Raw genomic sequence first — 14903 nt, forward strand, 5'->3', positions numbered from 1 at the left:
TACCGCCCATAGACCCCTTTACCCACCCCCCTTCCTCTAGGACGATATAAATTCTACACGCTGTAAAAATAAAGTTGAGGCTTGATCAGAGCACTGTCTTGCCTCCATTCTTTCGTGTCCCTTGTTTGTCTCATTCTCTTAGGGTGTCTCTTCGTACCCCCGTTGTTGTCCCGCGGGTCGGGACACTACATAAGGCCACTCTGCCAAGACTGGGAGATACAGCAGTTCTACCTAATACACAGAAGCAAATACAAGGAGGCAGCCAAAATGAGAAGACAAAGAAACAGGTCCCAAATGAAAGAACAGAACAACATTCCAGAAAAAGAAACAAAATGGAAGCAAGAAATCTACCAGATGCAGCGTTCAAAATAATGGTTATGAGGATGCTCAATGAACTTAGGGGAAGAGTAGATGGTATCAGTGAGACGTTCAATAAAGAGATAGGAAGCTTAAAAAAAAAAAGATAGAAAAAATAAAGAACCAGTCAGACATGAAGAATACAAGAACTGAAATGAAGACTACATTAGATGGAATCAGCAGATTAGATGAAGCAGAGAATTAAATCAGTGATATGGAAGACAAGGTAGCAGAACAGCAAAAAGAAAAAACAATTTTTAAAAAATGAAAATAGTTTAAGGACTTCCAGGGCAACATAAAATGTAATGACATTCACATCACAGCAGTACCAGAAAGAGAAGAGAGAGAATAATGGATTGAGAACTTATTTGAAGAAATAAGAAAACTTCCCTAATCTGGCAAAGAAAATAGACATACAAGTCTAGAAAGTGCAGAGAGTCCCAAAAAAGATGAACCCAAAGAGGCCCACACCAAGATGCATAATTAAAATGCCAAAGGTTAAAAGGGGACATCTATGATACGTTCAATAATAAAAAAAAATAAAAAAAGAGGCCCGGTGCATGAAATTTGTGCATGGGTAGGGTCCCTAGTCCTGGCCGGCAATCAGGGCCTTCCTTCGTTCCACGCCGCCCCCTGGTGGTCAGTGCACATCATAGCCAGCAGTCGAACTCCCAAGGGGACAATTTGCATATTAGTCTTTTATTATATAGGATGTGAAAGGTTAAAGACAAAGAGAGAATCTTAAAAGCATCAAAACAGCCCTGACCGGTTTGGCTCAGTGGATAGAGTGTCGGCCTGCGGACTCAAGGGTCCCAGGTTCGATTCCGGTCAAGGGCATGTACCTTGGTTGCGGGCACATCCCCAGTATGTTTCTCTCTCATCGATGTTTCTAACTCTCTATCCCTCTCCCTTCCTCCTCTCTGTAAATCAATAAAATATATTTAAAAAAAAAAGCATCAAAACAAACTGTTAGAAAACTAAGGGAGCTCCCATAAGACTGTTAGCTGATTTCTCAATAGAAACTTTGCAGGCCTGAAGAGTTAGCACAAAATATTTAAAGTGATAAAAAGCAAGGACCTACAACCAAGGTTACTCCACCCAGAAAGACTATCATTTAGAATATTAGGAGTGATAAAGAGCTTTCCAGCCAAGAAAAAGCTGAAGGAGTTCATCACCACCAAACCAGTATTACAAGAAAGGTGAGAGAGGGAGAGAGAGAGAGAGAGAGAGAGAGAGAGAGAGAATTGGAGGAGGAGGAAAAAAGGAGAAGCAGCAAAAAATACGAATAAGAAAATATTGCAAAGAAAAATTATTACTGATAAAGGTAAACAATAAAATCACTGGATCAATCAACTATAAAGCTAATACAAAGTTTAAAAGGCAAAAGTAATTACAACAGTTAAATCAAGGGATACACACACACACACAAGAAGTAAAAAAAAATGATGTAAAAATAAATGTGGAGGTGGAGAGTAAAACTGGTTGTGATTTTAGAATGTGTTCAAATTTAAGCAACCACCAACCTAAGACAGACTGCTGTAAACATAGCTTGGGATATATGATGCACAAACCAAAAGCCTGCAAAAGATATACAAGAAATAAAGAGAAAGGAATCAAACACAACACTACAGAAAGTCAAACATACAAGAGAGTAAGAGAATAACAAAGGAACAGAGAAGAATTACAGAACCAATCAGAAAACAATAATAAAATGGAAATATCTATATGCCTTGCAATAATTACTTTAAGTATAAACAGATTAAATAATCCATCAAAAGACAATGGATAGTTTCCTCAAAAAATTAAATATGGAACTCCCATTTGACACAGTGGTTCCACTTCTAGGAATATATCCTAAGAAACCAAAGCCAATCAGAAAGAATGTATGCATCGCTATGTTCATAGCAGTGCAATTCATAATAGCTAAGATCTGGAAACAGCCCAAGTGCCTGTTTCATCAGTAGATGAGTGGATAAAAAAGAGTTGTGGTACATTTACACCATGGAATACTATGCAGCAGTAAAAACAGAAGGATATCTTATCCTTTGAGACAGCATGGAAGGATCTGGAGAGTATTATGCTAAGTGAAATAAGCCAATCAGAGAAAGACAAGTATCACACGATCTCACTCATATGTTGAATCTAATGAACAAAATAAACTGAAGAACAAAACAGATCCAGAGACAGAAACATGAGACAGACTGCCCAACCTCAGAGGGAAGAGATTAACCAAAGAACTTATATGCATATATGCATAACCCATGGACATTGACAATAGTGTGGTGAAGGCCTGGGGCAGGGGGCGGATTTTTTCTAGAAGGGGTCAATGGGGGGAAAATGGGGACATCTATGATACTTTCAACAATAAAGATCAATTTTAAAAAAGGCAATGGATAAAGAAGTTGTGGTACATACATAATGAAATATTACTCAGCCATAAAAATAATAAAATCTTAACATTTGCAACAACATGGATGGACCCACAGGGTATTATGCTAAGTGAAATAAGTCAGACAGAGAAACACAAATATAAATTTCACTTATATGTGGACTCTAAAGAACAAAATAAATGAACAAACAAAATAGAAAAAGACTCATAGATACAGAGAACAAACTGATGGTTGCCAGATGAGAGTGGAGCTGGGGGCTGGAGAAAAAGATGAAGTGATTAAGAAGTAGAAAATAGGTACAAAAGAGTCACAGGGACATAAGGTACAGCATAGGGAAATAGTCAATAATATTGTAATAACTATAAGGGTGCCAGGTGGGTGAAAAACTTATTGAAGGAATCACTTCGTAAATGATATAAATGTCTAATCACTATGTGGTACACCTGAAACTAATAAAATATTGAACGTCTCTAATTGAAAAATTTTAAAGTTAAGCCAAAAAAAAAAAATCTGTTCGAACCTGTGTAAGTTACTGACCCACATCAAGCACAGATGGAGCCTCTGCCAGATGTTCTCCATGTTTTTGGGCCTCAGAAAGGTCAGTATGCTCTCTTGAAGGGTTTAGCCCTGACTAGATATTCTGAACATACTAGTTTATAGATAGTAATCAGTAGGTTTTTACTGAATAAAGACACCTAAGGACCCAACATCTAAGATGCACAAAATTTTATCTGACTATACAAAGTTCTGATTTTCAACAATACTGCATGTATTAATTTGGGAAGCACAGTTTTCTAACTCTACAGGCATCTCGCCTAAATTTTAGATTTGAACTGCATGAATCTAGAATTGATCAGTGCCCCAGAAGAGAAGTAGCAAAGTTATGAAGAAGAAATGATGAATTTTAAGGATCTGCTCAAGCCGAATTTTCTTTCCATCCTTTCTTCCTCCTCAGCCCCTACCTACATCTCCTTCCTTCCCTTATGGTGCTGACCCCTAAGATGCAGGGTCCCCTCACCTATGGGAATGAATGAATTCTTCCTGTCTCACACCAGTTCTCACCTCCTCCATTTAGTTTTCCCAGCCACCCCACCTCTTCTCCCAATCAAAATTAATCTCCTCACCCTTTGGATTCTGGTATCTCTGAGCACTTTCATTTGCCAGGTACTTAATTTTTTTCTTTAATATGAAAATTTTCAAACATATATAAATGTGGAGGAGATATGATGAACCCTCATGCCCCCAACCATCATTCAGTTTCACTCAACATCATTAATCATCAGGAAATGCAAATCAAAATCACAATAAGATATCACCTCACACCTGTTAGGATGGCTATTATCAGAAAGACTAGAAGTAAGAAGTGTTGGTCAGGATGTGGAGAAACCTTGTGCACTATTGGTGGAAATGTAAATTGATGCAGCCATTATAGAAAACAGCATGGAAATTCCTCAAAAAATTAAAATTAGAACTACCATACAATCCATTTCTGGGTATTTATCTGAAGAAAACAAAAACACTAATTTGCAAAACTATATGCACCCCTATGTTCATTAAAGCTTTATTTACAATAGCCAAGATATGAAAACAACCTAAGTAGCCTGAATCAATTTAGTTAACAGTTGGCTTACTGTTTTGTTTTTACTAAATTATATAATTATTTAACTGAACTGAAACTTTTCATCGAAAGGGAGCTCAAGTTTCTCCCTGGATAAAATAAATATAATTCTATTGGACTTGAAATATGCCTTATTGGGCCCTGGCCAGTGTGGCTCGGCTGATTGGAGCATTGTCTCATACACCAAAAGGTAATGGGTTCAATTCCCGGTCAGGGCACATACCTGGGTTTCGTGTTTGGTCCCAGGTTGGGGCATGTATGAGAGGCAGCCAATCGATGTTTCTCTCTCACATTTATATTTTGTTCTCGTTCTCTCTCTCTCTTCCTTTCTCTCTAAAATTGATGAGCATGTCCATTGGTGAGGATTAAGAAAAAAAAAGAAATATGCCTTATTGGGTTAAAATTAACATTTAAAGAATTATTAAAGACATGACGCAAGATTTAAAAGTCAAAAGCAATACAAACAAGATAAGTTTCTTTAATAACTGAAAGACTGATTACTGTATTTGTTGCATAGTTTATAATTTTTAGAAGTTATTTATAGGTATGATAGTGGTGACCATGGTGGGAAAAGGTATTTATTGAGCAGACAAGATGGATAAACAATAGACCTGTGGCTAACAAGTAAGGCTCCTTTCCTGTTTATAGGAAAGAGCAAATGTAAACTGGTTCCCAGTCTCACGGCTACCCATTATGTAGATCACTAGGTCACTCATGCCACTCGGACAACCAATGCTTTCTTTCCACCAGAAAAGAAGGAATGTAGGAAGATTACAACCAAAACCAAAAGCAACCCTACTTATTTTCTTCCCATGATATATGGAGAAGGTGTTGTGAAGTCAGATTCCCAACCAGGGACCCCAAACTAAGTTCTTACTTAGAAATAATCAGCATAAAATTAGTTTTAAAAATCTCTTTGCACCCTAGCCAGTGTGGCTCAGTTGGTTCGAGTGTTGTCTTGTACACTGAAAGGTTGAAAGTTAGATTCCCCAATCAGGACACATACTTAGATTGCGGGTTCAATCCCCAGTTTCTCACATCAATGTTTCTTTTTCTCTCTTACCCCCTCCCCCCCTTTCTCTAAAAAAATAAACATCTCCTCGGGTGAGAATTAAAAATATATGTATCTTTGCCTTAATCTTAAACCATTCCTTATTTTATTCCAGTCCCCCCAAATGTGGCTCTAAAACTGTTTTATTAAATACTTATAAATTCCTCCAGATCCAGTGTGTAGAACAGCATGGTCATTCTTGGCACAGAAAAAGTGGTAATTCTTGGGACAGGATTTTTTATCACATCCCACGGTGGCTCCTTTTTCATCACAAAATGTGCATTTCTACAGAAGAATAGATATTACTGAGTAAGCACCTGTTTTCATAATTTTTCTTAAAATTTAAAATTAAACATGCTATTAAATATTATTTTTAAGTCAGTAACCCTAATGTCCTGAGGTACATTACTTACATTTGGCTGGTTAGCTAACTAGAACACTTGGCACAGACTATTTTGTAATGATCTGATTGACAGCAGAAAACCGCTCTGGCTGGTTTGGCTTAGTGGATAGAGCACTGGCCTGCTGACTGAAGGGTCCTGGGTTCGATTCCAGTCAAGGGCACATGCCTGGGTTGTGGGCTCGATCCCCAGTGGGGGGTGTGCAGGAGGCAGCTGATCAATGATCATCTCTTATCATGGATGTTTCTCTCTCTCTCTCTCCCTCTCTGAAATCAATAAAAAAAGCAGAAAACCTGTTTTGTTTCAAAAAACTAATCTCAAAAAGCAGGGTTGGAAAGTTGTCCAGCTCTAAGCACTGGGTCCTGTTACAGACACTGAGTCTGTGGCTGGAGCAGCTAGCTCCTGGTTGTGCCACTAAGAGCTGTGTGGTCTCCAGTCAGTCACTTCCTCTCTCTTAGACCCACATTTCTCCCTGTATATAACAAGGCCTGTTTTACAGATTGTGTGATAAGTAAAGGCCTCTAAGGAGGTGATATATAAGCTTAGATATGAATAATAAGAGCTCCTAGCATGCAAACAACAACACAACCAGGGGGAAGGACATTCTAAGCCAAAGGCCTTATGTTCTGGCAGCAAGAATGAGTTTCGACAATGGCAAGTTCATAAGGATGGGGCAGAGCTGCGAGGGGTGGGGGTGGGGGACGGGAGGGGGCGCTGGTGTAGTTGGAGCAGAGAGGAGGGCAAGGAAGAGTCTGGGATAAGACCCAAGGTGTAGTCAGGGCTGTGTCATGTAGGGCTTATAAGCCAGAGTAAAGAGTTGGGATTTTATCCTTATGCAACGGGAGCATAAACTGAGCAATATTTTTAAGACACTATGCTGGCTGCTGTGTGGAGAATGGGCTGGGGCAAGTATCGGTAGTGTTCAGCAACCATCCAAAAGAGGCAGACCAGTGACTTCACTACAGTGGGTCACTGACACAGAGAGAGAAGTGGAGGACACAGGTCTGTAGGATGGTACTGACGGGCTTGATGCTCGGTTGGGAGGTTGATGAGGAGATGATGGCTAAAGGACGTGCTGTTTATTGAGGTGAGGAGTGAACAGGTTTGGATGGAGAGAGAGAGAGAGAGAGAGAGAGAGAGAGAGAGAGAGTGTGTGTGTGTGTGTGTGTGTGTGTGTGTGTGTGTGTGTAGCAGGTGTGGTGAACGTCTGGCCCCAGGGCCGTATAAGGCCCGTGAAATCATTTGGTCTGGCCCTGCCAAGACATTAGGGATGAGTTAATTAAATGTTTGACCAAATATAGCAGGTTAATTTTTAAGTTGATAGCTTTGTATAGTCCACAAATGATGTTATAAATATCCAAATGGCCCTTGGCAGAAAAAAGGTTCCCCACCCTGGTGTAGAGGATGGATTTTTGGCCAGTTTAACATGAGATGCTGTTAGATATCCATGTAGATATGCCAGGCTGGTTGTTAGAGATACAGAGTCACTGGCATAAGTATGGTAAAGCCATGAGAACTGCATGATGTCATGTAGGCAGGCTGTTCCCACATGATGGAGGAAGGAGCCCAGGGTAGAGCACTGGGCACCCCGAACTTTAAGGGTTGAGCAGAGGAGGAAAACAGCTCAAGGCGCCCGGGAGCAGCAGCCAGCTTACAGGTAAGAGCTATACTAGCAGAGTGTATCCAGGAGGTCAAAGAATAAAGTGCTTCAAGATGCAGGGCACAGACAACTGCGTGATGAATACTGCTGAAAGGTCAACTAAGGACAGAGAAGGAACACTGCCACTGACAAGTGTCTTGTGTAAAAGGGAGGGTTGTTTTTTAAGATGACGTGATCAGTTGCTCATGTTCACGTGCTGAGGGGAATAACGTAATAGAAAGGGGATACTGATGTAAAGAGGGTAGAGGTAAATGCAAGGGTCTAGTCCTTAAGAAGGGAAGGGGACTGGCTCCAAAGTCCAAGAGCTTTCACAGGAGGGAGGTCCAGGTGGGACAGAGGTGGGTGGGTAGTGGTTTGGATACTAGGAGTTCCATCCAATGGTTGCCATTTTCTCAGTAAAAGTCAGGCAAAGAAATGTACAGCACCAAGGATTAACCCTAATGTACACTATGCACTTTGGGTGTTTATAATCTGTCAATGTAGGTTCATTACTTTGTAAGAAATGTACTTTCTGGGGAGGGGATGTTGATGGTGGGGAGAGGCTGTGCATGTGTGGATGGCGGGGGTTATATAAGAAATCTCTGTGCCTTCCCCTCAAATTTTCTGTGACCCTAGAATTGCTCTAAAAAATAAAGTCTATTTAAAAAGTCATTAACTTGGGGATAGGAAGATGAGGTGGGGAGAGGTTTTAAAGAGAGATGAGGGGATATGAAACAGTAACTGTGGTGGGTGGAGAATCCCTTTGAGGTCTGTGACTATGACTCTAATATCAGTCAACACATTTGTGGGGTTATTGCCTGTTGTTCCCAACTGCTCAAGTGTGGGTGCTACTCAGCATATGCAGACAACAGACAGACGCAATTTCCCCAGGGTTGGGGCTTTGCTAGGAGAGTAAGGATGTGGGCGGTGGGGAGAGGGAGGCCAGGGGTGTTTGGAAGAGATTGACTGCAATGACGGACCATGGCTATGAGGTGGGGCCACTAATTGTGAAGGGGTCATTGAAAAACTGCTGGAGCTGGGTGAGCTGAGCAGATAGGACATGTCTAAAGAAAAATAATCTTCATTGTCTCCAGTGATCAGAGAAATGCAAGATAAAACTTTCTTTCAGACTGGCAATAATTAACAAAGTTGGATATTCATTTTTGTCAAGGGCTGGGAGCAGTGCTCTTTCATCCCCTATGTACAGATATATAAAGTGATACAACCCTTTTGGGGGACAGTGTGTCAGCATGTTTCAAAAATTTTAAAGAGAATTCTCTTTGACACTCAGCCACTCCACTTCTGGGAATATTCTCTACAGCAACACTCAAACAAATACACAAGGATATATGTACAAAGATTTGCTGCAGCTTTAGTTGTTATAGTGAGAAACCTGAATCAACTTATTACCTAACAACAACAGAATGGTTGTGTGCATTCTGGGACATCCTAAGGAATTCTATGAAGTCAATGCAGAGAATGGAGAGTCATATGCTCACAATTTTATAAACAAGCCATGTCATTCTTGCCTTCCACATTTTGCACATCCTGTTCCCTCTCTCTGAATTCTTCCTTCCTCATCTTCATTTTCACCTACAAGGATTCCTGAGGCCCAAATGTGGTGAAGTACCTGCTTGCTGAGTGCCTTGTGCTGACCCTCAAAGCATGTCAGGCTGTGTGGAAACTGTCCATGTATGTGCTGACACCTTGCAAGGGCTAAATCAATGTTTCTCAGATTCATTAACCCTATCATGGTGGTGGCAAGGGCTTTAGGTACTTATACTTGCTGTACTGCTTGCTTGTTAAGCTGTGCAAGGCCTTTCATAAGGAAGTCTAAAGTAATGGACCCAGTGGGAACTGACCACAGCTTCAGGGGTAAACCCTGACTAGTTAGTCACCTCTAGCAATGGGTGCAGGAAAGGGGGGGGGGGCAATTAAACACTCTGAGGGCTCTTATTCCATGCTTACGGATGAACTTCCTCTTTCCCTAGATAGAAACGAGAAAGCCTGATGCTTCAGATGGTGCCTGCAGCCACCCTATGACCACAAGGGAACCAGCTGATTTTGTGGATAGGAGGGCAGAGAGGATGATGGGCCCTTGATGACATTCATTAAGCCATTGAAACAACCAACCTTGAAGCCAGTTTCTCCTCTGGCTAAGTGAGAAAATAAGCATCCTTTTTGTTAAAGCCATTTTGGGTCGGCATTCCTCCTATTTACAGCCAAAAGAATTCTAAGGCATATATACTTTGCTGATGAAGCATTTAATAGTTTATTTCAAATTATTAAATGTTCAACCTGAGTTTCAAATACAGGTCCCACTTCCTTCAGCTCTCCAAGATGCATCTCTATCCTTGGTGTATTAATCAAATAGACTTTCTTTTGAAGGCATCCCCCAAGGGTCTGTTCATCTTGTAAGTAATAACATAATTTATACTTACCAATCTCCTTCCTCTGAAGATTTCTTTCTTTACTGCTTCCACATTAAAACTTCTATAACCACGTTTTGGATCACTATCCTCACATTCCACAAGTGCTGAAGAATACAGCTGCAGATTGGGAAAAGAAGAGTATGCACAAAGGAATGGTGAGAGCTACAAGTCAGAAAATGGCACCAAAAAGTAATCACCAGGAGTGGAAGAACAGTGACAACATTTTGGGGGTGTGAGCAGATCACAAGCCACCCTGCTTTTCTTGGAAGTGGTCCCAATCCCCAGGCATGTTTTCTATTCCATAACCCTTACCCCCAATGGCTAACTGAACCTGGTTGAGGCTCTAGTCTAACCCCACGCTGGACCAATCAGATTTTCTATCCTAGGAAAGTAGAATAGGCTCTGAGCCACATGCTCAGAGCAAGCCAGCCTGTAAAAAGAAAAATAAAACAAAAATGAGGCTAGAGAGGTTCCTGATGGCTTTCCAATGCCTGTTTCTTACACCGGCCTGCATGTCTGCCTTTAGGAGCCATGAAATGCCCCAGCAACCTTATCACAAAGCCCCTTTTCTTTGTGTTACTTGAAACCAAAAGAATAACACTACCTCGGAATCAACATAACACATATGCTCAAATAACAAAGGGTATGAAAAACAAAAATTTGTGATACTGGAATATAAGCAAAGATTTCTTAGAAAAAGCAGAAACTATTTAGAAACTATATAGAAAAAGTTAGTAAGTTGGACTTTCTCAAAACTAAAACATTTTGCTCATTGAAAGAATTGATAAAAAAAAAAAAAGGCAAATCAGAGACTGGGAGAAAATATTCATAATATGGCCCTGGCAGTTGTGGCTCAGTTGGTTGGTTATCATACTGGGTACCAAAAGATTGCCAGTTTGATTCCAGGTCAGGGCACATGCCTGGGTTGCAGCTCGATCCTCAGCAGGGGGCATATAGGAGGCAGTCGACTGATGTTCCGCTCTCACACAGATGTTTCTCTCTTTCTCTCCCTCTCCCTTCCTCTCTCTCTAAAAAAAATAAATAAATAATATTTTTAAAAATTTTCATATGTATATCTGAAAAGTATATCAGGAATATAGGAAAAACTCTTATAACTCATCCTATATAATAAAAGCCTAATATGCTAAGTGTCCGACCATTCGTTCGACTGTTTGACTAGTCACTATGATGCACACTGACCACTAGGGGGCAGACGCTCTGAACGGTAGGTTAGCTTGCTGCTGGGGTCCTGCCAATTGGGACTGGGTGAGATGGGCCAGACACGCCCTGGAGCCCTCCAGCAGTCCCTCCCTGGCCCCGATTGTGCATCAGTGGGGTCCCTTGGCCTGGCCTGCACCCTCTCGCAGTCTGGGACCCCTCAGGGGATGTCAGAGAGCCAGTTTAGGCCCGATCCCCCCAGGCCAGGCCGAGGGATCCCACCCCCACTGGTGCACAAATCTGTGCACCGGGCCTCTAGTAATAAGATAAAAAATTCAATTAAAAATGGGCAAAACATTTGAACAGACATTTCATAGAAAAAGTTACTAATGTTGAAGAAGCACATGAAAAGAATCTCAATATCTTTAAACTTCAGGCAAATTAAAACCATACTAAGATACCAATATACACTCACTAGATTAGCAAAAATGAAGAACATATCTCAGCTTCGTCATTTACCAAGTGTTGAGGGTGTGGATCAAATACAATTCTTACACATTGTTAGTAGTGTAAAATAATGCAATTACTTTTAAAGTTAAACATACACTTAATTTATGACCCAGCATTCCTCTTTTAGGTATTCACCCAAGAGAAATAAAAGCTTATGCTCACACATAAAGACTCATATTCATAGCAGATTTATCCTAATATCCCCAAACTGGAAATGACACATATTTTTATCAATAGGCAAATGGATAAAGAAATTATTGTATATCCATACAATAGAATACTATGCAGAAGTTGAAAGGAAAAAAAAGAGATACATTTAATAACATAGAAGAATGTGTACTGAGCAAAAATAAATAAAAAAATAAAATAAAAGCCAGATATAAAAGAATACATGCTATAGGATTCCTTTCACAGGAGATTCAAGAAAAGACAAGGGATTGGGCAGGGGCGGGGATGGGGGGGTTATTGCAAGGAGGTACAAGTGAACTTTTTTGGGTAATGGAAATGTTCTATATCTTGATGGTTGGTGGTGGTTACATTGGTAAAGAGATGTCTTAAAACTTCAAACTGTATACTTAAAATAGGAGCATTTTGTTTTATATATTAAAATTAACTAAAAATTAACAAATTAACATTAACAGTATATTAGAATAAAATCTCATGATCAAATAGTGTTAATCTCAGAATGGTTTAACAACAGAAAATAAGTACGTAACATATTACTAACAAATTAAAAAGAGAAAATTGGAGACATGAAAACAATTTGGAACCCATGAATTAGAATCCTTTGTTATAAAGAAAGTTATTAGGACAACAGATAAAACCTTGAGTGATTTGAGTAATACATTAATAGTAATTTCATGATTTAAAAAATATATTTTTATTGATTTTAGAGAGAGGAAGGAAGAGGGAGAGAGAGAAACATCAATGATGAGAGAGAATAATTTATTGGCTGCCTCCTGCACGCGCCCCCCTTCCCCCCACCATTGGGGATTGAGCCCACAACCTGGGCATGTGCTGGTCCATGGGTCAATGCTCAACCACTGAGCCACACTGGCCGGGATAATTTCCTGATTTTGATGGTCATATTGTGATCATGTCAAAGAATGTCCTTGTTTGTAGAAAATACAAACTAAAGTAAGAGTGTCCCAATTTAATTTCAAATGGTTACAACAAAAATATTTTTTGTACTGTATGTGCAACTTTTCTTAATATTCAATATTCTTTTAGCAAACTAGAAATAAAAGGAAACATCCTTATTTCAATAAAGTGAAATATTAAAAACTTAAAGTATACACAAAATTAAAATCTTAGAAACATCCCATTAATATAAGAAATAAGACAAAGCTCCCTACTTTAAAAGTTTCTATAAATAAATAAAATCTTCTAATCACTATTATAACAGAATGATCTAGAAAAATGCAGTAAAACAAGAAAAAGAAATTAAGAAGCCCAAAAATTAAAAGAAAAAAAAGTATCTTTATTTACAGGTGAGGCTTGTCCAAATAAAATATCCAGGTGAATCTAGAGACTACTAGAATTAATATGAATTTGCAAAAATTATTGGACAAGATCAATTTTAAAAAATCAATAGTGTTTGAAAAAAAAAATCAACAGTACTTGTGTGTACCAACAATAGCTTATTTTGAGCAGGTATTAAGAAAAAGTAACAAAACAAACGCAGGAATAAGCCTAACCCAAAGTTCTAGAACTACATAGAAAAAAATTATTAAACATTTCTAAAATTCATACAAGATCTGAATGACTGGGGAGACAGACCCTGTTAATGGATAGAAAAACTCATATATCATGAGGGTGTCTATTTTTCTCCCAAATTAAAATGTCTTTTAAAAAGCTTCTATAAAATATTTTTAAAAATATATTTTTATTAATTTCAGAGAGGAAGAAAGCGACAGAAACATCAATGATGAGAATTATTGATCGGCTGCCTCCTGCACCATCACCCCTACTGGGGATTGAGCCCGAAACCTGGGCATGTGCTCTGACCAGCAATCGAACCAGGGACCTCCTGGTTCATGAGTTGACACTCAACCACTGAGCCAAACCAACTGGGCTAAAAAGCTTCTTCATAATTCTTGTTATAAATAAGATTTAAAGTAATCATAAGGTAATAAGATCCAAAAAATTAAAAAGTTAGAAAAACATCCTCCCAAAATCCCCACTTAAAAGCCCAAACCATGGCCAACTCATCATTCTTTGTACTCAAAGTACCATTTTTCTATTTTGGTATATCCTTCCCTAAAAGAACTCATGTATTTATTTATTTTATTTTTGTTAATCCTCACAAAAGATATTTTTCCATTGGTTTTTAGAAAGTGATAGGGAAGGGAAAGACATAGAGAAAAACATCGATGTGAGAGAGACACATCGATTGGTTGCCTCCTGCATGGGCCCACTTGACTGGAATCAAATCCAGGACCCTTCAATCCAAGGGCTGATGCTCTATGTACTGAGGCAAACAGGCTAATGAAAGAACTCCTGTATTTTCAAGTGACTTACCAAACAATTTTCATGAGCAGCTATGTCCTCTGATTGTGCACAGTACAGGACACCACACTCGAGGTCTTTGGGACAAAGTGCACATATCCTTCTTTGCATCTTTTTTGCAACCTGGAAGACACCTATAAGTAATATCCCTCATGAGAAATGGAAAAGTAAAATTTCTTGGTCTCAATAACACCTGCATTAGTTTTAAAGAAGAAGAAAGGCACTTGTTAGACCACCAACTTACACCATACATAAAAATAAACTCAAAATGGAAAGAGGACTTAAATGTAAGATGGGAAACCATAAAAATCTTAGAAGAACCCAAAGGCAGCAAAATATCAGATATATGTTGTAGCAATATCTTTATTGATATGGCTCCTAAGACAATGGAAAATAAGAAGAAAATAAACAAATGAGACTACATCAAATTAAAAAGCTTCTGCAGAGCAAAAGAAATTAGAAAGCCCACTGCATGGGAGAACATATTTGCCAATGTTATCTCCAATAAGGGTTTAATCTCCAAAATTTATAGGGAACTCATACAACTTAACAAAAGGAAGATAAACAACTCAATCAAAAAGTGGGCAAAGGACCTAAATAGATACTTTTCAAAGGTGGACATACAGAAGGCCAAGAGACGTATGAAAACATGCTCAAAATCACTAATCATCCCAGAGATGCAAATCAAAATGACAATGAGGTACCATCTCACACCTGTCAGAATGGCTATCATCAACAATTCAACAAATGACAAGTGCTGGCGAGGATGTGGAGAATAAGGAACCCTCGTGCAATTTTGGTGGGAATGCAGACTGGTGCAGCCATTGTGGAGAACAGTA

At 39.2% G+C, this 14903-nt stretch overlaps 1 protein-coding gene across 2 annotated transcripts in view; it reads right to left on the reverse strand.

Annotated features, from left to right (window-relative positions):
• The window catches only part of PHF11 (PHD finger protein 11), a 44126-nt gene that overhangs the window by 19433 nt on the left and 9790 nt on the right, over nucleotides 1-14903 (reverse strand). For both annotated transcript variants that reach the window (XM_014537200.1, XM_014537201.1), the window contains 3 exons: nucleotides 14077-14198; nucleotides 9898-10005; nucleotides 5571-5701 (listed from right to left, as the gene is read on the reverse strand). In XM_014537200.1, coding sequence (XP_014392686.1) covers nucleotides 5571-5701; nucleotides 9898-10005; nucleotides 14077-14175 — 338 coding nt within the window. In that variant the 5' untranslated portion in view covers nucleotides 14176-14198. Of the gene's footprint in view, nucleotides 1-5570; nucleotides 5702-9897; nucleotides 10006-14076; nucleotides 14199-14903 lie in introns of those variants that run through there.

The sequence above is a fragment of the Myotis brandtii genome, unplaced genomic scaffold (genome assembly GCF_000412655.1).
Source record: "Myotis brandtii unplaced genomic scaffold, ASM41265v1 scaffold174, whole genome shotgun sequence".
NCBI classification, from domain to species: domain Eukaryota; kingdom Metazoa; phylum Chordata; class Mammalia; order Chiroptera; family Vespertilionidae; genus Myotis; species Myotis brandtii.